Source organism: Harmonia axyridis, chromosome 5 (assembly GCF_914767665.1).
Source record: "Harmonia axyridis chromosome 5, icHarAxyr1.1, whole genome shotgun sequence".
Classification (NCBI taxonomy): Eukaryota; Metazoa; Arthropoda; class Insecta; order Coleoptera; family Coccinellidae; genus Harmonia; species Harmonia axyridis.
The window spans coordinates 165,706-192,022 of record NC_059505.1 but is presented as its reverse complement, the minus strand read 5'-3'; the positions used below and the strand labels follow the sequence as shown (position 1 = coordinate 192,022).

Genomic DNA, 26,317 nt, shown 5'->3' with positions numbered 1-26,317 from the left:
TCAAGCTCAAGTCTAAGTAGTAGTTTTTCAATCTCAAATCTAGTATTTATTTATCAAGCTACTTGATTTTTAGCGGTTTTATTGGGTAGTGTTGCATAATAGTTATTTATGCAACAAGTGCAATAAACAATTTTTGCACGAGTTGCATACAACATTTTTTCTACGTTCATGCAAAAAGCAAAAAATGATTTATTGAGGTGCGGCACTAGGTGTAGGAAAATGAAAATCGCAACTTGAATACTTTATTATTAATATCGATTTGCACTGAAAAAGGAACTAATACGTTACGAACAATTTAACTCAAACTTTATTTTTACCCTCTATGTTGAAAGTGAATGAACAATTGGTGCAATTTTCAATATGAATATTTCGTAGTGAAGTACTTTTTAAATCCACTTCTTGATTTGTTACTGCTGTAAACGTACTAGTACTTGGTAACTGTACATCGTTATTTCCTTCAGGCTGAAATATTTGTTTGTCATGATGATAGCACGTTGAAGTAGAATGACAGATGAGTGCAATAAAGAACTTCTTTTTCCACTAAATATAGTTCAATAAAGTTTTGATTTTTGCATGAATGTAGAAAAATAAAAAAATTATGAAATGAGAAGGAAACTTGCGGAAACTCTTTTATTTATTCAACTTATTGTATAAAAAAATCGAAAATATCAACTTTTTTCAAACAGAATAAATCAAATCACTTTAAATCATAACAAAATAAACAATAAAGTTTCTTAATATCGAGGAACCTCCAGGCTTTGTTTGATTTAATAATTTTCCATCCAGAATCTGAGACACATGGCATCTTATAGATTTGTCGCCTAACCTTTTGAGGGTTTTTGTAACTGTAAGAGCAACTCTGGAAAATTGTCTTTCAACAGGAGCTGAAGATGCTGGCGTTGACAAAAAATCCTTGGCCATTTCGGCCAAGTTTGGAAATATATTTCTGAAACTACCTTATTTTTCTACCGAAAGATTTCATAGAAATGTGAAAAAACTACTAGTAAAGTCACACTGGCGAATGCTTCAGTCTCTCGGCGCTCGAGGAATCCCCTTATTTAGTCTAAGCGTGCACGAGATTGCAGTGCGACGCGTGCACATCAAGCTCAAGTAATATCAAGTAGCTTGATATCAAGTCAAGCAATAAATATCTAAAGTCAAGTCAAGCTCAAGTATGCAATATTTCACGAGCTTGATTTTCAAGTCAAGTAGTTAGTTGAAATGTCAAGCTACTTGCGATCTGTGACTGCAAAATTTTCACCATTTCTGTAGTGAATTTAAATAAACTTAATGTGTTACTGAAACGAGTATCGTTCCATTTTTAGTAATGTAGTTTTTTATCGTCAAATTTCAAAAGATGTCAGCTTTAAAAGTGACAGCGGCATATTCAAAATGAAACCACTCATTAAAAAACCCTTTATGTTCAGACACGTGTTTTCTTTGATAAAATATAATCTTCATCCGGTAAACACATTAGTGAAAGCCGATCTAACTTGAGATTCTCTACTACCACTTGTTCGAAGAGGAAATGCATGTTGTATGAATGGTTTAAAAATCTATTCGGTGTAAGCTTGTTGCGTCTGATAAAAAATAATAGCTTTCCTGTATTGCCGAGTATATCTCATACGGTATAGTATGTGTGTCCATTACGGTAATTCACTTCGATTAGGATTGAATTTATTCAGTGTCGGTATTTCTCACTATGCGAAATAGTGATGTTGAAAGAATTTTCATTAGGCATCGTTATTTGGTGTGAACACTCAGGAATTCTTGATCGAATTAGCTTTCTTTAATTTCTTTATTGAGCGCTCTATCATTTCATCACAACGTCTGCAATTTTAGAATTTTCAATGTTCTCAAACGATAATTCTCTGCCATTGGGTATGACTTCCTTGTCATTCCCTCCTGAAAGAAATTAAATTCCTATTAATATTTAATTTCTCTAGTCATATTTTTCACATTTCATTAAAATCGAAAGAGAAATATCGAGAAATTTTGACAAAGGAAATATCCATTCAAAAGGAATTCAAAAAAAGGCATATCTTCGAATTATATAGGCATAATATAAAAACGCATGATAAAAATGAAGAAAACAATCATCAGTTTTGGAGAGTATTAGGCCTATTGAAAAGGCCCCGGTCTGATGCAGAGATGGCGGTGCTAGTATTGAATCCATATCCTGTTATAAGTCCAAACAAGATATGATTTTTATTCAGCTTAGCACCAACCTTCAAACGATACATGTCAAAATTTGACAGCAGACTCACAGTTTGTGAGATATTGCGTTGTGAGTGTAGCTACTTCTGTTACTTGAAAAAAAAATGGAAAAGCACGACTCCATCATTTCACCCTGGAGTCCAATCGACAGTCAGCTGAGTGGACTGCACACGATGAACCGAATCCAAAGCGAGGAAAAACACAACAGTCAGCTGGCAAGGTTATGGCATCAGTATTATGGGATGCGCAAGGTATAATATTCATTGATTACCTCCAAAAGGGCCAGACCATCAACAGCGATCATTATATAGCGTTATTGGATCGTTTGAAGGATGAAATCGTTAAAAAACGGCCCCATTTGAAGAAAAAAGGGTACTGTTTCATCAAGAAAATGCGCCGTGTCACAAATCAATGAAAACAATGGCAAAATTGCATGAATTGGGCGTCGAATTGCTTCTGCAGCCACCGTATTCGGCAGATCTGGCCCCCAGCGACGTTTTCCTGTTCTCAGACCTCAAAAGTATGCTCGCTGGAAAGAATTTTAGCGCCAATGAAGAAGTAATCGCCAAAACTGAGGCCTATTTTGAAGAGAAAGACAAATCGTTCTACAAAAATGGTTTCGAAAAGTTGTAAGATCGCTATAATCGCTGTATCGCCCTCGAAGGCAAATATGTTGAATAATAAAATCGAATATTGCCAGAAAAATGTGTTTTACTATGTTAAACCGGGGACTTTTCATTTGGCCTGTTAATATAAAAACGCATTATAAAAATGGAGAAAACAATAATCAGTTTCTGGAGAGTATGCTGCTTTCAAAATTCCACACAAGTAAGCGAAAACCCTGCCATGTGTACAAATTCAATGACGTTCAAACGAAACGAACAAACAAGTATTAAATTTACTCTTAATTGCTATTGTCCAAGTTTTTGTTTATGTTTTTTTTTCATTCATATATTCTAAGAAAGGAATTCGCGAACATACTAACAAACGATTCAATGATGAGCTGCATTTAAAATCGAGTAATTAGATGTTGAGGTCATCCATTTTTATTCCATTATTATTAACATTCTTCCATGGTCATGTTAATTGATAATGAGTTTCATTGTTTGTAAAATATGAAATTAAATGCCAGTATTAATTATTATTCCCACTGAGTTGCTGGGGAACACGGATGTACTGAAAATTCTTGGCTGATGTGAAAATTGAGAATTTTAATTGGTTCGAGTAAATAGTACATATATGTGCATATTTACATTCGTTCTATTTATAATATTATTCTCACTTGAATTTTCTATGAGGACTTTTTTTTATTCTTCTACTTTTAAAGAATACCATTGTCCACTATCAACAATTAATAATTTCTCCGAATATTCATTCAGAAAAAATATTTTGAAATAGAGGAGTACACGCAATTTTTGCATGTCCCCAACATGGTTAGATTACGTTGTTGGATTGTGATATATTTTCAAATCCACAATTTTACTATATCGTTATGAATGTATATTATATTGAATGAAATATATTTATTTGAGTGATTCTCGATTAAATCTGCAAATTTGGATATTTGGAATCCGATATTTTTCCTAATTGTCGAATTTATAATAAGCAGAATATTTATTATTTTCTATATCTACCTGCTGAAATCCAAGGTTTGGAAACTTTTGCTCTCCTAGTGTCATCGTTTGTTTCACGTCGTTTGGCGTGCTTGAAGTTTGTTTTCTGAATTTCAGATATATTTAGGTATTTATTCCAATATATTTCGAGTTATTATGAAATGTTGATTCACTATGGGACATAAGAAGTGCGTTCTTTGTGGATAAACTCACGAATTGAGTGAAATATCGTATCACTGATATGTTTTAATTTCCGCGCGCTTCATGTCAAATTTGATAGTTCATGTTGGGGACAAAATTTGCTTGCTGAAAATGACATATGCTCCCTCTATCTATGTTTATTACTCCGAGGTGTCACACGAGCATGACATATGAAGACGGTTCACGTTTTGAGCAATGAAAATAGGAATATTCAACATAATACTGACAAAACATATATTTCTTTAGGTTTTTTATTCGAACAAATTTATTTTCATTCCCTGTATAACCGGAAGTGCTATGTTTCAAAAATATTAATTAATAGTTTAGTGCAGAATATCGAATAATATTATTCTAATTTACAGATTTTCAGTAGGCCTAATTCTCGAGGAACATCCAATAAGCAATTGAACTTCCAACATCTGTATTTCAGTTGTAAAAAAGCGTGCAAAAGAATCTAACTTCCGTCAAATTCCCAATTTTTTTTATTGATCCGAATTTAATTAAATCGATACGACATCGAAAGGTATTTATTTTGTGTGAATGTCCTTTAACAAGGATCCCATCAATTAGTTTTAATGCCTCGAATTAACTTTTCGAGTTATCGACTCGAACCACGATGATTCGTTCAGATATCAATATTTAATTGGACCACTATCAATTAAACGCCATTTTCCCAGATTACGGGCTGTCTTATTTCGCGTAATTCCTCTCTAACGTAGTTAATGAATGACGATCAAGTTACGCAAATATCTTTGAATCGGCAAATAAAAATGAGTCACAAGTTGAAATTCAACAAAATAACGTAGCAATCTTACGAGTCCGAGAATGCTATGATTTCCATATCAGGTATTTCCTGCGATATAAGCTTGATTTTCGAAACTATAATTATGTCCACCGGAAATCATCCTTCTGCTCGCTTCAATCGAAAAATAAATGAGAAGTATATACAGAGATCGATTCACGGCGCCATTTTATGGTGTATCAGAGATTGGTGAAAAAGTTGAACTGTTAAAGATGAGTCAGTCGAACATTTTCTAGAGAAGAACAAAAAAATATATCCCAAACGATTGAATTCAACTGAATCTGAAACTACTAGCGTCTGAGAAAACTGTATTTGTATACTACCTAATTTTGTTAGATACTTAATGAAAATAACTGTTTGAGTTATTGACTGAACCTAGAGCAGCATTCGAAACATTGACGATGAAATTTTCGAATTTTTCCTCGGCATAGTAGGCTCCATTAGAGCTACATTCTCAAATTGTTTGAAAATACACAGGGTGTGCCAAAAAGTGTAAATGACCAAACTATGGAACAACCTGTTTTTTGTTGAATTTTCAGATTGTATGGAATCAAATAACCCAAGTTCGTTGGAACTTTCATATGCTTAAAACTTACCGTTTTCAGCATAATGAAACTTCGAACAAATTTGGGTTCATTTATTTCATGCATTCAGAAAATTCAATGGAAAACATAGTGTCCCATGAAAAAAAAACATGGTCATTTACACTTTGTTGGTATATCTTGATTTTTCCTATGTTTTTCACTAATTTCTACAAAATTCGAATTCGTAACAGTTATATTTTCGTAACTATTTTAAATTCGATTTTTGTAGAAATTAGTACAAAACATAGAAATAACCAGATTGAAGGCTCTGGTTATAGGAAGTTCAATTTTTCGGTGCTCTTCAACAATTGAAACCATAGAAATATTGAGACTATTAGGTAAAAAAAGGTTTTTGACCATTTTCTGTTATTTATTGCAATACAAACCATACGATGTTATATATTTTTGAAATCAGGAAAAATTAAGCTTTCAAAAAATGGCACAGAAATCTAGTGTTCCCATTTGAAAAAACATAACTTTGGGTCATAGCTTCGTAATTAAAAACCCTTTTGAAAATTCAAACACGTCACTGGATTCTACGTAATAAGGTGCCTGTAAATGTTTCAATTTCAGAGCTCTATCATCAGTATTAGCGGAGATATAAATGTTTTTCGATATCGGCATTTTTCCAATTTTTGCTTATAACTCGAAAACAAAAAAAGAAGGCTAAAAATGAGTACTACCCTTGTTAGTTTCTAAGAAAAAGAGATCGAGAATGAGTTATCAGATTTTATCTATCTCCTCTGGATTAAAAGTTGTAGTGCTAAAACATCGAAATTTGCCCACCATAACTCCAGAACGCCTGAAGCTATCGCTTTGCGACCTTTTGGTTTTTTGATACAAATTTGATGGGATTTCTGTTTCTGTCAGAACCTAAAGACACAATTTGGGTTTTCGCAGTGCATCAGTTGAAGAATATCTTCTTTCGGCCATAACTTCAGAATGCCTGAAATTATCGCTTTGCAACCTTTAGGTTTTTTCATGCAAATTTGATGGAATTTCTGTTTCTGTTAAGAAAATCCCATCATTACATCTGAAATTTCGGAGTAAAATGAACAAAACAATGAACTTCTGACTTAGCGCCCCATATCGAAAGCAGCAAAAACAAATTTATCATGAGTATTTTTTGTCCTCAATCGACAAGACATTATCTTTCAGACGATATCTAATTTGCTCAAAAATTTTAGCCAAACTGAAGTTTCAGGCGTTTCAATCAGTCAGATTTCTCTCTTTCAACTACCCTTATTTGATGTCGTAAAATCGAAAGTGACAATTTTAAAAGATAGAGAATTTTCCAGGGATTACAGTGTTGATATTTTTTCTTCAACTTCATATGAAACATTTTCGAGTAAAATTCATTTTTCTACTCGACGGTAGCTATTACGCCCCCTAACGGTAGAGGTATGAACTTCAAAACAATTTCCAGTTTGTTTTCTTGTACTCTTTAGTGGTAAATTTTTTTACCGCAAGTCTCTACGATGAGTGGATCCTGAGATATAGCCGTTTACCTCGCTTATTTGCCCACCCTGTACATAGGGAACATAATAAAGGGTTGACAACACGAACTTAAGGAATTATCCGGTTTTGTTGGCGTTTTCAAGGTTGATTCAGTCTGTCATTGCCAAAATAAACATACCATTGAAACAATATATGCATATTTTCCTCATATTTCCCGTTTTCAGGTGAGAGATCACCCCTCTGAAGAGATGAGTGGGTCATGCGTGCCGGCCTGTGCACGGTGAGCGCACCCCTAGCCGCGTGCAGCCCGGCAGCAGCGCTACCTCCGTCAGCCAGGTTTTTGGCCCTCCATCTGCTGCACCAGCAGACCCTCTACTTCATCGTCCAAGCCAAATCCAGAGTAAGAGAGCTCTACCAGCAGACATGTCTCCACTTTGCCCAACAGGGCATGTTAGATACGGACCTGTATGGACTTGCACTGATTTGCGGTGAGAATTCTTTATTTTTCTGTTAGCAAATCATACCAAGTATACAGGAAGAGTCAAAAATGTGTAACGAGCTTTCTGGAGGTGATAGTACGTTCAAAAATAAGTATAGTGAGTTGCCAAAATGACCCAAAATGCATATTAAGGGAGATATATCCTTTCAAAGTTGATAAAATAAAAAAAAAACTCTGCATAACTTATAAGCGGTGAATGCCACCAGATTGAAATTTCGTGCATAAATGTATGCTGTTAAAATACATTTTTTCTCTATTTCAATATCGTAATGAGTTCATTACAGTACTAAAAATAGTGCTCTAATGAACTCACTACAGCATTGTTTTCAGTTATATTTTTCGTTTTGTGGTTGTCTACACAGACTTCCAATCCTGTCAAAATTCAACATACATCAATTGTCAATATGATATCATTTGGATTAAGTGAAATGATTTGAGGCATTATTCGCAATTTCTCTTAATTCTGTTGTTGTTAAATCGATTTCGGCAGAAATAATTCACGAATTCAATGCGTAATTATAAATTATTTTAAAATTCAAAATGTACGATTCAAATTTATATTCCGTTATCTGTCAATTTTCTTAACAGTCACACCAACTGCCAACATACCATACTAATGTCACTAGGATGTATAATCCGAATTTTGACAATATTTCACTAAACTTGACTAAGAAAATATCGTCTAATACTCGTTGCAGAAGGCAATTCCAACACTCATGCATTCGCATTTCGCATTCGTGTTGGAACTGCAACTTGTTTTAGAATATACTATTTTAGAGGGTGAGTCATATTTGTTTTTGGGACAACTTCTTTCATTGTATTCGTTTTGGTGAAAAAATAGAAGCATTCGATGGAATAAAGAAAATTACATGAAAAAGGTACTCCTATTCAAATACGAAAAGTTGAACCGTTTTCGAGATAAGTATTTGAGTTTTTGTAGTCACATGATGTCAGCAGATTCATTCATCTCGAAATTCATCGATAACCTTAATTTTTTCCTATAAATCATGACTCACCCTCTAAAAGCACACTTTATAACAATATTAAAAATTGTAGAAGTGTAATGAAACATGTATTGATACACGAAATTTAAATCTGGTGGCATTCACCATTTAGAAGTTATGCGTAGAATTTTTCAAATTTTATCAACTTTGGAAGGATATATATCTCTCTTAATATGCATTTTGGGCCATAAGTTCATTCATCAAACTATGCTTATTTTTCAATGTAATATTACCTCCAGAAAGCTCGGTACACATTTTTGACTCGCCCTGTAGGTGTTTAGAACTGCCGAAATATAATAGAAAATATACGAATCACGAAGCTAAATACAGAAATTTGGGGAATTTAATTTGGATTTTTCATTTCCTTTCAAATCGGATAATCTCTGAATTCATTTTTGAAAAAAAACTTATGACAAGTATCATCCTTCATGGTTTCAATTAGTGGTTATTTGTCCCCAAATAAAAATTCCATAACTACCATATTGCGAGAAACAATCAATTGGCCTTCTCAAGGTCTTGTAATTCGATACCGTGGGACAATTAAGTGAAAAAATTCATTGATATAGTCCACAATCAATTGCTGAACTGAGGGACAACATTATTGGAATTACTAGTTGGACTGAACCATAATTATACTAACATGTAATTGGAAATTGCAACGTTAAATAGGCATCTGTAAAAACTCAAGGTGTACATAAGTCGTCATAAGATGAACTCATAAGCATCGATAAATTTTCCACGAATGTTACATTAAGATCTAATCAAATGTACCTACATTCTGAATTCTTATAGAAGCAATATTTTCGTCTCTACTTGTTTTGTATTGAATTCAAACGCAGGTTTGGACCATATATTAAAACGTTTCATCGATGTTCTCAAATTATATTAATCCAAGAACTCAATTTGTTTTCGATCAAAAGGGAGAATTATGTTGGTCCATCGAGCAACAAAATACGTGTCCGAACAACACAATATTGTCTGCTCTTCACTATGTTATTAAGGAACTTTTCATTCATTGCATCTTCCCAGAATTTCAAAAGTTAATTTTCTGTCTAGTATTGGTAGTCCCAAAAAAACTCCTCCCAAATAAGGGGCCATATTAATAAGTCCGTCGATAAAAAAAAATTGAAAAGAGAAAAAAAAGCCAAGAAACACCAAACTACTTGGTAGTTAGGTGGGTTTGGGCATATAATTCTTCTTCAGACATCATCCGTAGATAAAATAATTATTTCAAGAGTAGTAGCTCCACTTCAGCTGGCCAAAGGTATTTCTAAAGTCCCGGCCGGACTTCAGGATCTCAGCGGACGGCTTCGACAAGATTCAAAGAAATATCTAATGAACTCAAGATGGACCACAGATTCAGACTGAATTTTTTTATGAAATAAAAAGAAAATTGTGCAATTTTCGCCTTTGTTTGGGGAAATTTTGTTATCAATTCTACTTTTTAACGCAGTGTTCGAGGTGAAAATGGGTCTCATCATTGAAGATGATTTTCCGATGCAAATCCAGATCATTTTGATGCATTTCAACTTTCAGCGAAGATATGATGGAATTGAGTTCTTGTAACAACTGAACTTAAAAGCTTCAAGACCTTAGTAATTATGCAAAATAGGATGTAATGACTAATTCCCAATTTTCGATTCTTCGTATCACTAATTTGTCCCAACAGCTCGAATTTTCGACCAGTTTCACTATTGCCAACCTAGAAGGTGCTTCACGACCACCCGAAAGTGCTTTATTTTTGGGAACTGTGTCTGAATTTTAACAGTTTCAATGCGTTATTGGGAAGTTTATCGTTCCATTTTCAGAAATGACTTAGCTTTTCTTGTGAAATGTCAAAAGTGACAGCTGCCAGATAGTGGACTATTCAAAATGAAACTTCTTATTAGAAAAACCTTCATTATCTAAGGTCTAAGAAGAAGAATATTCATTCAGAAGTAGACAAAAAATTAAAAAGTACTGACGTGAAGTCAGAAGCTTTGGAGTGTTGTTCATTCGTGTCTCAATACGCTCTATTAGTGATGACGTCACACACCGCCATTTTAGTTCTCCTGTCAGTGTTCGGAATCCAAACAAATAAATTGTCATTCAAATTAGTACGGTGTCGTTGAAGGAATTGACTTATTTTCATAAATAAGAGTATTTGAGGAACGATTTCAGTATTAATTGATAGACAGACGAGGTTGATACCAGTAAGTTTGAATCCTGTATCATTCCCCAGATTTTGTAAAAAGCCGTGTTTATTAGTTGAACTTCAAGTTCGAACTTACTGGCATTAATCTCGTGCCTTCTGTCTATCAATTCTTAGTAAAATCGTTCCTTAAATCTTATTTATTAAAATAAGCCAATTTCTTTAACGACAACCTACTAATTTGAATGATAATTTGTTTGTTTGGATTCCGAACACTGACAGGAGAACTTAAATGGCGGTGTGTGACGTCATCACTAATAGAGAGTATTGCCGGCCGAAAAGGTGGTCCACGTAAAGTACTTTAGTGTTATCTGTGACTGCAGTATTTTCATCATTTTTGTTTTAAATTTTAACAATTTAAATACGTAACTGAAGCATGTATCGTTCCATTTTTAGTAATGGCGTTGTTTTTACTCGTTGAATGTCAAAGGATGGAGCTTCAAAAGCGACAGTTCTCCAAATAGCGGGCTACTTAAAATTGAATCTCTTATTGAAAAACTCTTTAATTTCCAAAGAAAATGGTTCTGACAAGGCTGTTCGTCTTAAAAATCAAAGTTTATCATTAAATTTATTCTAAACTAACCTAAATCAAGTATATACCGAAATACTCATCTTAATATATCCTCATATAGCTGGCCTAGCGGTTCTACGCAACATTTCGTTGAGCCGTTCTTCGGCACGCGACAAATCCGTCCGGCGGGCCCGTACCTTAGCATCTCTTCAGTCGGGCCAGGTCAATAAAAAATGAAGACAGCCTGCGGGTAAAAAACGAGTAAAAAAACTGCACGGCGAGCCGCGGTAAAGACAGGTAGCTGTGCTCTGAGTGGGCTGCGAGAGAGGGGGGATCAAGATCATTTGTATACTCCGAGAATGCGCCCGTTCCGGTACAGTCCGGAGCAGAGGCAGGGTGTCGTGCCTCGGATGCCATACTGACATAGACGTGCACGAATCTTCCGAAAACGCTGCTGGGATTTATACCTTCCAAACCTCGAAATTTAGATGCATTTTTTGCCTTGTCCATAGAAAGAGATTTTCGGTTATGAATACGTTGTTCTTCAAATTATGGCCTCGACCGTGAGGATTTTAACCAGTCAGTCATACGAATTAATAAATAGTAAATACTCTAGACAAACTGAGTTCCGTATATTTCAAAATAGAAGACATCATTGATTCTAATTTCTTTTTCTTGAATATTCTAGAATAGAACCAAATCAGAATTCTCGTGCAATATGCGTTAATATTATACAGGTTGTTTCTAAATTGCAGGTACAAAGGATAATAAGAGATTCCTTGGGTGATTTTTAAGAAAATACACTTTTAGATATGGCCTGCACATGCTTTATTTTAGAGGTGTTTCTTGTAGTCCTACTTTTTTGTGATTATACCAGTTTACCGAATCTTTATTAATCTTCACTACAGATTGAGTAAAAAGTACCAAAACTTATAATTAATTTATTCACCACAGCTTACTGACTGGATCTTCATAATAATTTGGATTCTCCTAAAGATTACTAGTAGAGAATTGTTTGAAATTTTGTTTCCCTAAATCGAAATTACAAGAAACCTCAAAGTGTAGTACCTACTGTTTCTTTTAACACTCTTCTAAACTACCAGTGGCCCTTCAAACAAAAAGAAGCAGGCACTGTTCACACTGTAGATTTGCGTTCAAAATAAGCATATCACATGATGAAAACTTTAAATTGGAATATCACTGGCAAATTTGAGTTGAATATCTTGCGAAGGGAAAGTAATATGAGAAAAAAAACTTCAAAATCAAACTTTGACTCCCTGTATCTCGTTTGTAGGCCCATGTGGATAGAACTTTTTTTTTTAATAATCGTGGAGTCATTTTCGTTCGTATCTCTACTTTAGGAACACTCTGTATTTTGATTCGAGAGTCCAGTTATTCAAGCAATGACATTAAGTCAGCCTCAAAACTGTCAAAACAATCCTTTTACCTCTTCAAAAAACAAATTTTGATATAATATCTCGAACGTTTCATTGCATTCTGGAAGAATTGAGAATCATTCAAATTTTTATGGAATCAATGTTTGTTGCATTCTACAGAAAAAGCCCAAAGACTCTTGTCGTTCTTAATTGAATGAGAATTGTAGAAATTACTATAATTTTGAAAAAAGGCACACCTAACCTAAAGGTCGTACACACTTTTTTCTATCTTCAAAAATATGAAAGTCAATTCAAGTACGCACGCCACTGTAGTTGCTGAAGTCGAAGTATTCAACGTGAAATAATCACCTTAATGTGGTATTTATTTTCACCAAATTTCTTTCAAATATCTCAAGCCTTTTCAAAAATATCGAGGAATTTTTTTGTTTTTTTGGAATACTTTCAACGCCATCTATCTTGGAAACGAAGCATTTCCGGAATAAGGCCTCAAAGACTTTTCCGACTTCAAATAACTTAAAGAACAATATCCCGAATTAGTTTGCAATGTTTAAGAAACACACTGTATATGGATATGTAGTAGCTTCATTCATTTGTTGTTCTAATAGTCTTTCAACAAACAACACTAGATGTCAATAGATCAACAACCTCCATTTCTGCTTTGTTATTAATGGTAAAATTTGAAACCATATTGAAACTACCAGACAATACAGAAATAATAATCCTCATCGTAATAATAGAAATTGAGTATCATTCAGTATGATATTTGAGTATGACCAGATATCGCTCAACAAACGATAAAAATAGCAACTACTATTCTCTCGATAACAACCAAAAATACAAATGCAAAATGAATATACAATTGAGATATAGTAGATGTATACATTGTATAAATGACAATAATTAAAAATTTTGCATAACCATGAGGCTGTGTATATTGTTTTTATGATTATTGTTCGTAATTTTCAATTGATTCAATTTTATTCTTTAGCTTAAGTTTTTCTTCTTCTGTCCTCTTTTGTTTTTGACTTCATTGTTATCGTATATCTCAATTTAATTGTATTTATTAAAGATATGTACTCGTACGTTGACCCTCGATAAATATCCTCAACTATTAAACACTACATCTAAATAGTTTCGGGGTTAATAAATTTCGAATTACATTTCAAATCCCTCGGAAGGATTAATTTTGAATTTTCTTACTTTTAGACCAACTCGTCGAAACATTCCTCGAGTCGAAGGAAATAATGTGCCCCTTTGTTGTGCTTTCTGAAGGTTCCATCCAATACAAGAAATGAATATCGATTATTAAAGGTTTTCGATCTCGTCGAATCGCAGCAGGCGATCCAGTCCACTGATGTTTTAGCATGGAATTTCTAGTTACATGATACAAAATTAATGCCGAGTTGTCAGTGTCACTGCTGTGGCAATATATATTTTCGTGTGTGTAAAACGATATTATACAACATGTCATATTCCGTGGCATGTCGCATTCCACAGTCGAATATTTAACGTATAACGTCGGAAATCCAGGTCAGGATTCGTCTGTATTTCGGCATTCAAGACGTATAAAGTTGAAGTAAAGGTCAAATGTACTCGTGTTTCAACGATTATTGCTAAGAAAGGGTAAACGATATGAATACATGATAGTTAATTGTTTCAGAGTTGGTCAATAGATATCGTGATATTCTAATTACAATTTGAGGAACTTGGATTTTCGTTACACAACCGAACTGGATTTCTAACTTTCGTTTTTTCGACCGCTTGTTCCCTTAACAGATTATGAAAAAATACAGACTTAAACAACCTTTAGCAATTGTTGAACTGTTTTATCGAAGGCATAGCTAATTTGTGAATATTCAGAGGATGATCTTATTCAGTTAATCTACTCACTGTTCATAAGGTTGTAGACAAATTATTTGTCTACAATACGATACTATTGACTGAATAATGTCTTTCTTGTATTCTTCTTAAATTTCTTTCAGTATCCACAAATGAGTACAAATTTTGTTAAAACAATTCAACAATTTCTAAAAGTTTTTGAAGCGTGTATCTTTCGTTGTATATGTCGAAAAACACAGTGTTGCCGTTATAATCATTTTAAATTGTGTCATTCCTATTGTAATTAAGAATTTATATGGCTATTTTGCAGTAAATTAGTTCCAATAGAGCCCAATAGAAGAGCAAGTTTGTTTATTATTTAGTTCAATTATCAATAACTTCATTTTATTTACAGTACAATTAACATCTCGTTATTCAATATTTCTGTATTCAATTCTATTGATTCATTCAATTTTACAATTTGTTGATGCGTTTATCATGTGACTTATATTCATAAGAGACCAGCGCAGTCTGTCAAATCAAAAAAATTATTGCAGTCTTAAAGCTTTCACTTAACGTCATTAGTTTTTTATTGCAATCAGTTCTAAAGTTATAATTTAAACTTGAGTTTTTACATCATTGGATTCTACAGAAAAAAGTGACTATAGAATGTTTTTATTTCATGGATATAGCACCAGTACTATATCATTATGAATGTATATTATATTGAATGAAATATATTTATTTGAGTGATTCCCGATTAAATATGCAAATTTGAATATTTGGAATCCGATATTTTTCCTAATTGTCGAATTTATAATAAGCAGAATATTTATTATTTTCTGTATCTTCCTGCTGAAATCCAAGGTTTGGCAACTTTTGCTCTCCTAGTGTCATCGGTTGTTTCACGTCGTTTGGCGTGCTTGAAGTTTGTTTTCTGAATTTCTGATATATTTAGGTATTTATTTCAATATATTTTGAGTTAACATGAAATGCTGATTCACTATGAGACATAAAAAGTGCGTTCTTTGTGGAGAAACTCGCGAATTGAGTGAAATATCGTATCACCGATATGTTTTCATTTTCGCGCGCTTCATGTCAAATTTGATAGTTCATGTTGGGGACAAAATTGCTTACTGAAAATAACATATGCTCCCTCTATCTATGTTATTACTCTGAGGTTCACCCGATACATACCAGATTTCAAGTAAACATATCATACTGTTCTATGGTTTCCAGGAACTTACTTGGCGTTCAAAAGCTCTTGACACCAAGTTAGTACTTTTCTGGAGCTTTTTGTTTCAGCAATTTGAACTGCATTTATTTGTGAACAGAAAATGTTAAAGCCTAATGTTCTGGTTGGTATTTCGCATGATTGAATGAAAATCCTTGTTGTTTTCTAATACTAACACCTAACAATGCTCTATTCGTCCTAGGTGTTACGCCTATGTTAAACTTTTATTGCGAAATTATATTACGAAAGTGAGTCTCGTATAATACTTCTACTAGTTACATTATAATAAAGGTACGTGTTTCTGTGCGCCATTCAAAGTTAACGGTAACGTTTTGAGCATTCTAGCTATTCCTATCCGAACCACTCAGACCATCTTTCTGGTCCACAATCCATCATTTGAATTCGCTGGCTATCGTTGTGGTCGAATTGAGCGTTTTTCAGACGACATATTGACCTGATCCACTAGATTTATGTTTAAATGTCCCCTCGGATAACATTTTTCGATTGTTGAACACGAAATTGAATGGGTACTAAAATTTGAATTTTATAATAGGTACATATAATTAAAAAAAAGCGATAAAACTAATGGAAAAAGTTTCTCTGCTTAACGCGATTAGAAATGATTAAACAAGAATATTTATGATGATTTCTCAGAAGCAATCTGCTTGATTTTTGTAAAGGGTTTTTCAATAGAAATGATAAAATTCAGAATGATTATAATGACAACATGACAGTATGCACTAGTCTCTTGTGAATATAGTACAAACATGATAAACACGTCAAAAAATTCTAAAATTGAATGAATCAATAGAATTTAATACAGGAAGTGAATATGTTAATTGTACTGCAAATAAATTGAAGTTACTCATAATTGACCTGAATAATAAACAAACTTGCTCTTCTATTAGGCCATATATTAAAACAATTTATAGTGCAAAATATCCATATAAAATCTGAATTACTATAAGGTTTTACAAAAAAATGATACAATTTGAAATAAAGTTTCGAATTTGTTCAAGTAGATAAGATAATAAACTTCATCCTCATCAATATCTTCCAATTCCGGCAATAAAAAATTCTATCATAGCTCGGTAGCGCAATCATTTTCGAATAAGTAAGATTCTCAGAGTAATAAACATAGATAGAGGGAGCATATGCCATTTTCAGTAAGCAAATTTTGTCCCCACACATGAATTATCAAATTTGACATGAAGCGCGCGGAAATGAAAACATATCAGTGATACGATATTTCACTCAATTCGCGAGTTTCTCCACAAAGAATGCACTTATTATGTCCCATAGTGAATCAACGTTTCATATTAACTCAAAATATATTGAAATCAATACCTAAATATATCAGAAATTCAGAAAACAAACTTCAAGCGCGTCAAACGACGTGAAACAACCGATGACACTAGGAGAGCAAAAGTTGCCAAACCTTGGATTTCAGCAGGTAGATAAAGAAAATACAAAATATTCTGCTTATTATAAATTCGACACTTAGGACAAATATTGGATTCCAAATATTCAAATTTGCATATTTAATCGGGAATCACTGAAATAAATATATTTCATTCAATATAAAATACCTTCATAACAATATAGTAAAATTGTGCATTCGAAAATATATCACAATCGGACAACGTAATCTAACCATGTTGGGGACATGTAAAAATTGCATATACTCCCTCTATCTATTATTATTATTCTATGATAAGGTCCAATCAAAACTTCATTTGAACACTTTCTTCTATTCCATGTTTGGTTTTGCTCATAACTTTCTGAAGATCGAATTATGTTTTTCTTATCTTGTTTTGTGTGTTCTGTCTTCTGTTACTAATGTTTTTTTTTTATTTTATACATATATGCAGACGAACTGTAAGAATATGTTAAGATTTTTTGTCGTACTCCTATTCAAAATCATTTCTTCAAAGTTTTGTTGAAAATTTGAATGTGTTATTATCATTATGGCCCGATTGCCGTTTTCTTAAACGGTTCAGTGACATAGTACGTCGTGTCCTTCGGGTCGAACGTGGAGGAAGATCTGTTACCACAGCCTACATACTTGCATGATCATTTCTGAGAATGTAATAATTTATTCTTGCGGAGAGAAGACTGCGTTCAAATGAACTTCTTGGAAGTAATTTAAAATTTCGCCCCGATCATTTTTAGGAATCCGAGGCCATAAATTCATGATGACAGATGATAATAGGATACAGAAATTCTTCTAATCATGCAGCATGTAAACAACATTTTTTCCCTGATTGGCCGGACCGAATCCGAAATAATTTGGGACGTTCACTGCCAAAAGATCTTTTCTTATTATCCTCATCGTAACTTGTAATCATCAATTAGACCTTAAAAAAGTTACTTGATCGTGCATGACGCCAATCTAATGAAGTGATTCGTGAAGAAGTCGACATTTTTCTGTGGTGAGGTTCTATTTGATGATCGCACATATAATTTCGTTTTTTTTTTTTTGATGGACGGTTTGGGTTTGTTCGTAATTGGCTGTGGAACTCATTATGGCTTTTGTTTGAAGGTTTTGTATCCCATTCGTCGTGGAATTCCTACAATTTTGGAAACATCCGGTGTGAACAATCTTTGAATTATTCACATTTCCGTCTGCTTATTGAAGAGATGACGTTGGACATTATATCATAGAATTACTCACATAAAAACTTTTCAATATTTAAGGAAAGTTTCCAGGCTGCGTAGAAAATAGGAAATGTTTCTGGCTGTAATTTGGGTATCACAGGAAATACAACTTAGGTACTTTTTTCTTCCATCCTTTCTTGTTAAAGACTAGTTTTAAGTTTATACAATAACAGCTTAGAGGTTAATATGAGATTTGATATAATGAAATTTAAAAGTTTGTGTGAATCAAAAGTGAACGCATTTTACATTTTCACTATGTTTATTAGATTCAGAAGGTTTCAATAATCATTCTTGGATTTTCCGAGCTCCAAAAGCGATAATTCTCCTTTTTAACTTAGCTTTCAAGGTGAAAATGGGCGTCGTCACTGAAGATGATGTTTCGATGAAAATAAGGATCATTTTGATGCATTTCAAGGACCCACTCAACGAAGTTACTTACTGAACTTTGAAAGCCTTAAGATTTAAGTCTTTATCAAAACGGGGTGTTATTGATCGCAAAGTTTCTTATACTTTTGGTAGACTCAAAAGCATTACATTATATTTTCTTTAAATTTTATTATTGTTATTATAAAAAACACATGACAAAAAATAAATAAAACGTTCGCCTATTTCCTTCCCGAATTTACTGATTGTGCATAGCACTTTTTACCGATATTTTGTTCCGATATTTGGCAACACCGGCTGTCTCTTTCTTTTCTGGTACTTTGGCTGTGCTAGGATGGTACACTCGGCGACGAAACCGAACAGATTCAACCGCCAGTTTCGATTTTACTACGTTTTCAGTGAATTTATTAAGGGATTTGGTTCATGTGCCGATGATGAAGGCCAAAGTTGTTTCATTCATATTGGCAGTTGAGATAGTCTGATCGAAGCATAACTCCAAAGCGAGTAGATTAGCGGAGAAGATGAAGGTGACTTCTCCTCAATATTGATGACCGCGATTTTCATTAAAAAAGCTTCGAATTGAAAATTAGATAATAAACTGGCTTTTCTATACTAACTGTCAAACTACAACACCCAAAACGAGCTGTTTCAATTTCATTTTTTTTTTGGTAAAACATAGATAGTAAAGCAAGGAGTAAATGATTGAAATTTGAAGAAAAAAACGAAGGGTTTACAATTTTTTTTAATAAATTTGTTAATAATGTGTTTGTCCACCGTGCTTATCTATACACTCCACAACACGTCTCGGCATTGGTGCAATAAGATGGTCTATTTCTTCTTGAGGGATATTATCCCAAACCACCTGTACTTCATGTCTCAAAGCCGCCAAAGTCCCTGTGGGCTGGGATAAATTTCCAAGCCTTCTACCCATGATGTTCCATACATGCTCTATGGGCGAAAGATCGGTGGATTTGGGCGGCCTGGCAAAAGATTCACATGGGTTGCTTCGAAAAACTTTAAACTACCTCTGGCAACATGAGGTCGGGCATTATCTTGCTGAAATATTGGATTCTCGAGCTGGTTAAAGTAAGGGAGAACATAGGACTCCACTATTTCTTTAAAGTATAACGCAGCGCTGTCATGTTACATCGAATGAAGACTAAAGGTGACCTACTTGCATGTGCAATAGCACCCCATACCATAACGTCTACTGTCCGGTGTACATCAAACTGAGGTTCACGTCTTTCTCACCGCCGTCGTCTAACCCTTCTTCGGCCATCATGTGCACCCATGGAGAATCGGGATTCATCAGAAAAGACGATGTCATTCCACATTCAAATGTTGATGTACTCTGCACCGTTGTAATTGAAAGATATTGGTGTGAACGACGTTTATTTTCAACAAGACGTCCCTACGTGTCACACAAGCAATGAAACAATCGCAGTTTTGCAATAAAAGTTTCCTGGCCGTGTTATTTTTGTAGAGGTGAATTGGCCACCGAGATCTTGTGATTTAACACCTTCAGACTTTTTTCTTTGCGACCACGTGAGAGATAAGGACTATGCCAATGCTCTACAATCGATTCAATTACGCAAATTCAGATTTATCAGAAGCCTAATATCCTATTTTTCATTATGTTTAGAGATGCATTCAAATCGAACTAGTTTGATTTTACTCACAAACTTGACTTGAAAATCATACATATAGTTTATGCAGCTCAGAATGCTTACCAGAACAAATTGAGTCTGATCCCTCCCCTGCAAAAACTATGAGAAAAAAAACTGTAGACGGTACAAAATTAATCAACAAGAAAAAGAAATAAACAGATTTTCCGTAAGTAGGCGATTCCAAAACAATGAAAATTGGAAAGTGCAAATAATGTAAAAATCAAAGTTTGAATTTTCAAATCTGTAACCATTGACTAGTTTGATTTGACTTGAATTATTTGTCAGAAAGATTGACTTGAGTTTGATTTAATTTCATTTCAATCTCACAAATTCAAGTCAAACTTGTCAACTCTAATTATGTTCAAATTCATAGAAATAAGGAAAAACCGGTGGATCCGGCAACAAAGTGACACCTCTAATCGGAAAAACCTTAACTTACTTTGATCATATCCATATTTTTCGGTATCTTAAAATCAGTAGAACTAAGGAAGAATCGTAGGTTCCGGCAACAGCGGAACCAGCTCGCAGAGAGTAGATCCAGTAGGAAGGAATGTGGCAGCGTCGGACCACATTCCTCTCTTCGTCAGTCACGTCACCGCCCTCCATCGTCCGCCGGTCAACCCCACCATCATCATCCTGATAGTATCTACCACAACAATCACTCCTGATATAGATGGACAAATTAATATGAATCCGGCGGCAGAATTTCGAATAATCTCCGTCACCTGGACCAACAAAAGAAATTTGTAATTTTCGGTCCGAGCGGTTGGCAACATTGAGCCGTCGTCGTACGACTGCTGCACTGTCGGCTGCAGGGATCCTATTAAAATTTTTGTGTGCACGATTATGCTGCCGGTGTGTGTGCCTCCGTTGGGAGAAGGACGGTTTTCGGAAGCTGATTCGAATTTGCCTTGAAACCGGCAAATTGAGATTTCGACGGATATTTCCGGCAAAAAAGGATTTTTAACTGTTTTTCCCCTTTAATTGTTAAGAAAAATGTGCATAAAATACCTTCAAAATAACTATCTGGAGAAAAATTGATCGTTTCAAGTGAATCTTGTATTTCCGCAAATCAGTTTCACATTCATATATTCAGTTTACCAACAATCATCGATTGGTAGGCGGGGTTTTGGAAATTCTTTAGGTAATCTATGATCAAGTACGTGGAAAACATTAAACAACTGTGGTTGAGTTTCTCTGCTATGTCATCGAATGACACAATTATCAAATCGAAGTATAAAATCATGTTTTCAGGAACCGAATTGCTAGATGCAATAGATTTAATTGAATTGTCTGGAATTGCTGCTGTTTACAAGCCCTCTTGAAATACTTTAAATTAATTAATTTACGGCTTTTTAGTTATCAGCCTTCTTATATTCAACTTGATTCAAAGGAGATTGGAGAGATATCCTAGGTATCGAAAGATTCTTTCGAATTGTTGATGTTTCACCTGAGGAATGTACAGGGTGATTCACCGGGATCGTCTATTAGACGTTTATGGAAAACTAATCATAATCTTGAGCTGAAAATGTACACATTGGGGTTTAAGAGAATGATTTCTCTCCCTAAAATATTTTCAGATCTCTACAACTTCCGGTTATAACGGAAATAGACTACTACTTCCTTATTTCAGATGACACACCCAGTATATTATTGCTTCATTAGATAGCTTTTTTGATGACAATTTTGGCAATAAGCCATAACTTGAGTAAAATCTCAACGGTACATGGGTTAATAGCATTCTTATGAAAAAATGGTGGCGATGAGGACTCACATTTTTTTGAATATTTCGGCAGCAAAAGCTTTTTTCGAAAAAATTTTGTTCTTTTTCGTTTCTGCAAATACGTAGTATTATAAGACTGTTTGCGGTTTGGACCAAAAATGTACAGGGTGCTTATGAGAAGATCATGAACTTGGACAACTCAAATTCGTCAAAACTCAAGATTTTCAAATTAGAACCTATATTTTTTATTATTACAGTCGATTCTACGTACAAAAATAGTGGAGGTTACTTTAACAAACCCTATACCTAAAATGAATTGTTCAAGAGTTATCGAGGAAGAACCTTAAATGAGGAAAAACCGCAATTTATAACTGTGTGGAGTAGTCTGTGACATCTGGAAAACACAGAAAGAAACTGAAATTCGATGTTTCCATAACTAAATCTTACATTTCATGAATTAAAATTAATTTTTCGTTGGGATTCATAAACTAATTCAATTTTCAATTATGAATAATTCATTACAATTCTTGAAATGTCAAATTTAGTTATGGAAACATCGAATTTTAGTTTCTTTCTGTGTTTTCCGAAAGCCACAGACTTCTCCACACAGATTTTCCTCATTTAAGGTTCTTCCTCGATAACTCTTGAACTATTCATTTTAGGTATAGGGATTGCTTAAGTAACACCCCCACTATTTTTGTATGTAGAATCGACTGAAATAATAAGAAATATGGCTTCTAATTTGAAAATCTGGAGTTTTGATTAATATGAGTAGTCCAAGTTCATGATCTTCTTATGAACACCCTGTACATATTTGATCCAAACTGCGAACAGTCTCATAATAGTACGTAGTTGCAGAATCTAAAATGAAAAAGTTTTTTCGAAAAAAGCTTTTTCTGTCGAAAAATTAGAAAAACGTGAATCCCTATCGAATTTGCAAATCTAAATTCGACATTTGCTAGAAATGCCCAGAAAATACTCAAAATTATTGTAAATCTCTTCAAATTTCCGTTAACACGATTTCTTCAATCTTTTGTCCAGCCAGCTTAAACTCGAAACAGTGAAAATCCATTCTGTAGCTTTCTTGCAACTCCGAGCAGCAGAATACCAAGTTTGGAAGGCAAGATTAAAGGTAACTTCTTCGAAACAATTCTAAATCTTCGAAGCCAGACAGCTGAGACAATTTGTCATTCAGAAATTCTTCATGTGACCTCTAGACATTGCATAATCGAGAGAGAGATACATTGCCATCAGCAGTGCAGAAGAGAGGTTGAAAAACTTGATTACCAATTAATAGAAGTCAAACAATTCCAAATGATGGAACTCGTTCATTGAAAAATTAACCAGTAGCAAATGGATTTTCGGTTTTCGCATCATGTATGAGTATTTATTAGTTTGCGTCAGAAGGTATATTATGGAGGTACTTAAATAATAATCTTTTCGAAGTACTTCTACTTCATGAAAGACGTCCAGCACTCTGGCAAATTTAGTTCAATATTTTAGTGTTAGTATGTAAGTTGGTTGGTAAACCTTCTTTCTTATATTATTCTGTGGTTCAGATAACCGCTTATATACATTGAGTGGGTCAGTGGTTGGTTGACAGATGGATGTACGTTGTTCTGGTTAATGAATAGCTTAGAATATAGATATTAATCAGATCCTTATTAATGTTCTAAGATAAATAGTAAATGGTGAATCTCTTCTAATTATTATAATTTATAATCCCTAAAGTAATATTGTTCGTGTGACCAAGAATAACCCAAGATTGGATATCACACATGACCAAATAATTGTCCGTGCAATGAAGAAACCTAAGCTAAAAACTAAACTGGAAATATGTTGGCACATTATTTTTGTGAAATGGTAAGGAAATTTCCGATATAATAGCTATCTTTTTCGTTGCTTTGGCATAATTAAAACCCTACTTCATTAACATTTTATTTAGTGTAATTCAATATTAGTGGTGACCTCAAAAAAAAAAGAGTTGTTTTCAAGATTTGGTTCAGTGAAAAACAATAAGAGGAATATTACGGAAAATATTCCACTGCCTTCAAATTATATCGAAGTATGATGTATTGACAGTTTTCGTTTTCATAACATGAATAGCAAAAAATTGTTTTGTTTATAGTTTCTGGTAGATGATTAGGCTTAGAATGGTAATATTATTAAGACCTTCTGATCTTAAAATGCTAATTAATCAGAATTTCCTAAACAACTTGAGATTTTCCATCGATATTAGATATGGTACATATTAACAGCTGATGATAATAATTTTATAGTATTCTATATCGACTTTCCTAGGTTTCTGTGAGACTTTCCAGAAGCCTAGGACAAAAATGAGTTTTGTTACTGTGTCCTATCGCCACCTCAGACACATTACAATTAATTTTTACTGTCGTCCACATCGATATCTTCCAATTCCGTCCATAAAAAAATAAGTAATAAACATAGATAGAGGGAGTATCCACAAATTTTAACATGTCCCCAACATGGTTAGATTGTGTTGTCGGATTTTGATATATTTTCAAATCCACAATTTTACTATTTCGTTATGAATGTATATTATATTGAATGAAATATATATTTATTTGAGTGATTCCCGATTAAATATGCAAGTTTTAATATTTGGAATCCGATATTTTTCCTAATTGTCGAATTTATAATAAGCAGAATTTTTTTTTTCTGTATCTACCTGCTGAAATCCAAGGTTTGGCAACTTTTGCTCTCCTAGTGTCATCGGTTGTTCATGTCATTTGGCGCGTTTGAAGTTTGTTTTCTGAATATTTAGGTAGTTATTTAAATATATTTTGAGTTAATATAAAACGTTGATTCACTATGGGACATAAGAATTGCGTTCTTTGTGGAGAAACTCGCGAATTAAGTGAAATATCGTATCGCTGATATGTTTCCATTTCCGCGCGCTTCATGTCAAATTTGAAATTTTATGTTGGGGACAAAATTTGCTTACTGAAAATGACATATTCTCCCTTTTATCTATGTTTATTACTCTGAGGGGGCTATTCAAAATTGGAAAACCCTTTACATAGAATACATACGAACCTGGAGTTGTACACTTCATATTTAATATGAATCATTCAGTCTGAAATGGCTGTAATTTCCCATTGGTACAGAAAATGTTAAGAATTCGAAATTATATCTTTCGTACCAGCCTTGATTATAGGAAAAGAATGAAATAGCTATTATCCGAGTATGCTGCAAAGAATCTGCTCTAAATAATTCAAATGATAGCCGATCGATAGCCATCGATGATATCCATCTAATCTGCAGCAGCCAAGTCATATCCTATCGATTCAGATACCGCAAATCGCTCTGGCATTTTTTCACGTTCCACTCTCTTCCAGTTCCTATTATTTCGAATAATAATAACACAGCTTCGATCGGGCCCATTCCGAGCGCGTGCAATGTGTATATATATATTCGAAGAAACGCGCGCGGAGAAATCCGTAAAGAATTGAATAGAATATGTTGAAACCCGCAGACAATCTTCGCATTCCTCCTTGTGGCGTGTGGGTTGCTGAGGAGACGGGTCACTTGTCCATTTAGGGATACATTCAAATGCATTCACCTCTTGAAAAGACTCCAAATCTACCTAGAAATTGAGGAAGGCGAAATGACAGGTTTATGTAGGGGTAGACCCAGAATTTTTGAAGTTTTTGATGTGACTGTCTCAGAAAATATGGTTTTGCGCACGGAGAACTAGATCCGAAAACGGTACTTTGCACACGCCGCGTACAAAACACAAATATGTCATCTAACAGGCCAATTGAAAAGTTCACGGTCTACCATAGTGAAACACATTTTTTTTTTTGGCAAAATTCGATTTATTATTCAACATAGTTGCCATCGAGGGCGATACAGCGATTATTGCGATCTTACAACTTTTCGATACCATTTTTACAGTACGATTTGTCTTTCGCTTCTAAATAGGCCTCAGTTTTGGCGATTACTTCTTCATTGGCGCTAAATTTCTTTCCAGCGAGCATTCTTTTGAAGTCCGAGAACAATAAAAAGTCGCTGGGGCCAGATCTGGCAAATACGGTGGATGCAGAATCAATTCGAAGCACAATTCATGCAATTTTGCTATTGTTTTCATTGATTTGTGACACGGGCATTGTCTTTATGAAACAACACCTTTTTTTCTTCAAATGGGCCGTTTTTTAACGATTTCATCCTTCAAACGATCCAATAACGCTAAATAATAATCGTTGTTGATGGTCTGGCCCTTTTGGAAGTAATAATATACCTTGCGCTTCCCAGAATACTGATGCCATAACCTTGCCAACTGACTGTTGTATTTTTCCTCGCTTGGATTCAGTTCATCATGTGTAGTCCACT

At 34.1% G+C, this 26,317-nt stretch overlaps 1 protein-coding gene across 3 annotated transcripts in view; it reads left to right on the top strand.

The window, feature by feature from the left end:
- The window catches only part of LOC123679726 (protein expanded), a 45,182-nt gene that overhangs the window by 12,825 nt on the left and 6,040 nt on the right, over window positions 1-26,317 (top strand). For all 3 annotated transcript variants that reach the window (XM_045617158.1, XM_045617160.1, XM_045617159.1), the window contains exon 2: window positions 7,100-7,363. In XM_045617158.1, the coding sequence (XP_045473114.1) occupies window positions 7,135-7,363 (229 nt within the window). In that variant the 5' untranslated portion in view covers window positions 7,100-7,134. The remainder of the gene's footprint in view (window positions 1-7,099; window positions 7,364-26,317) is intronic.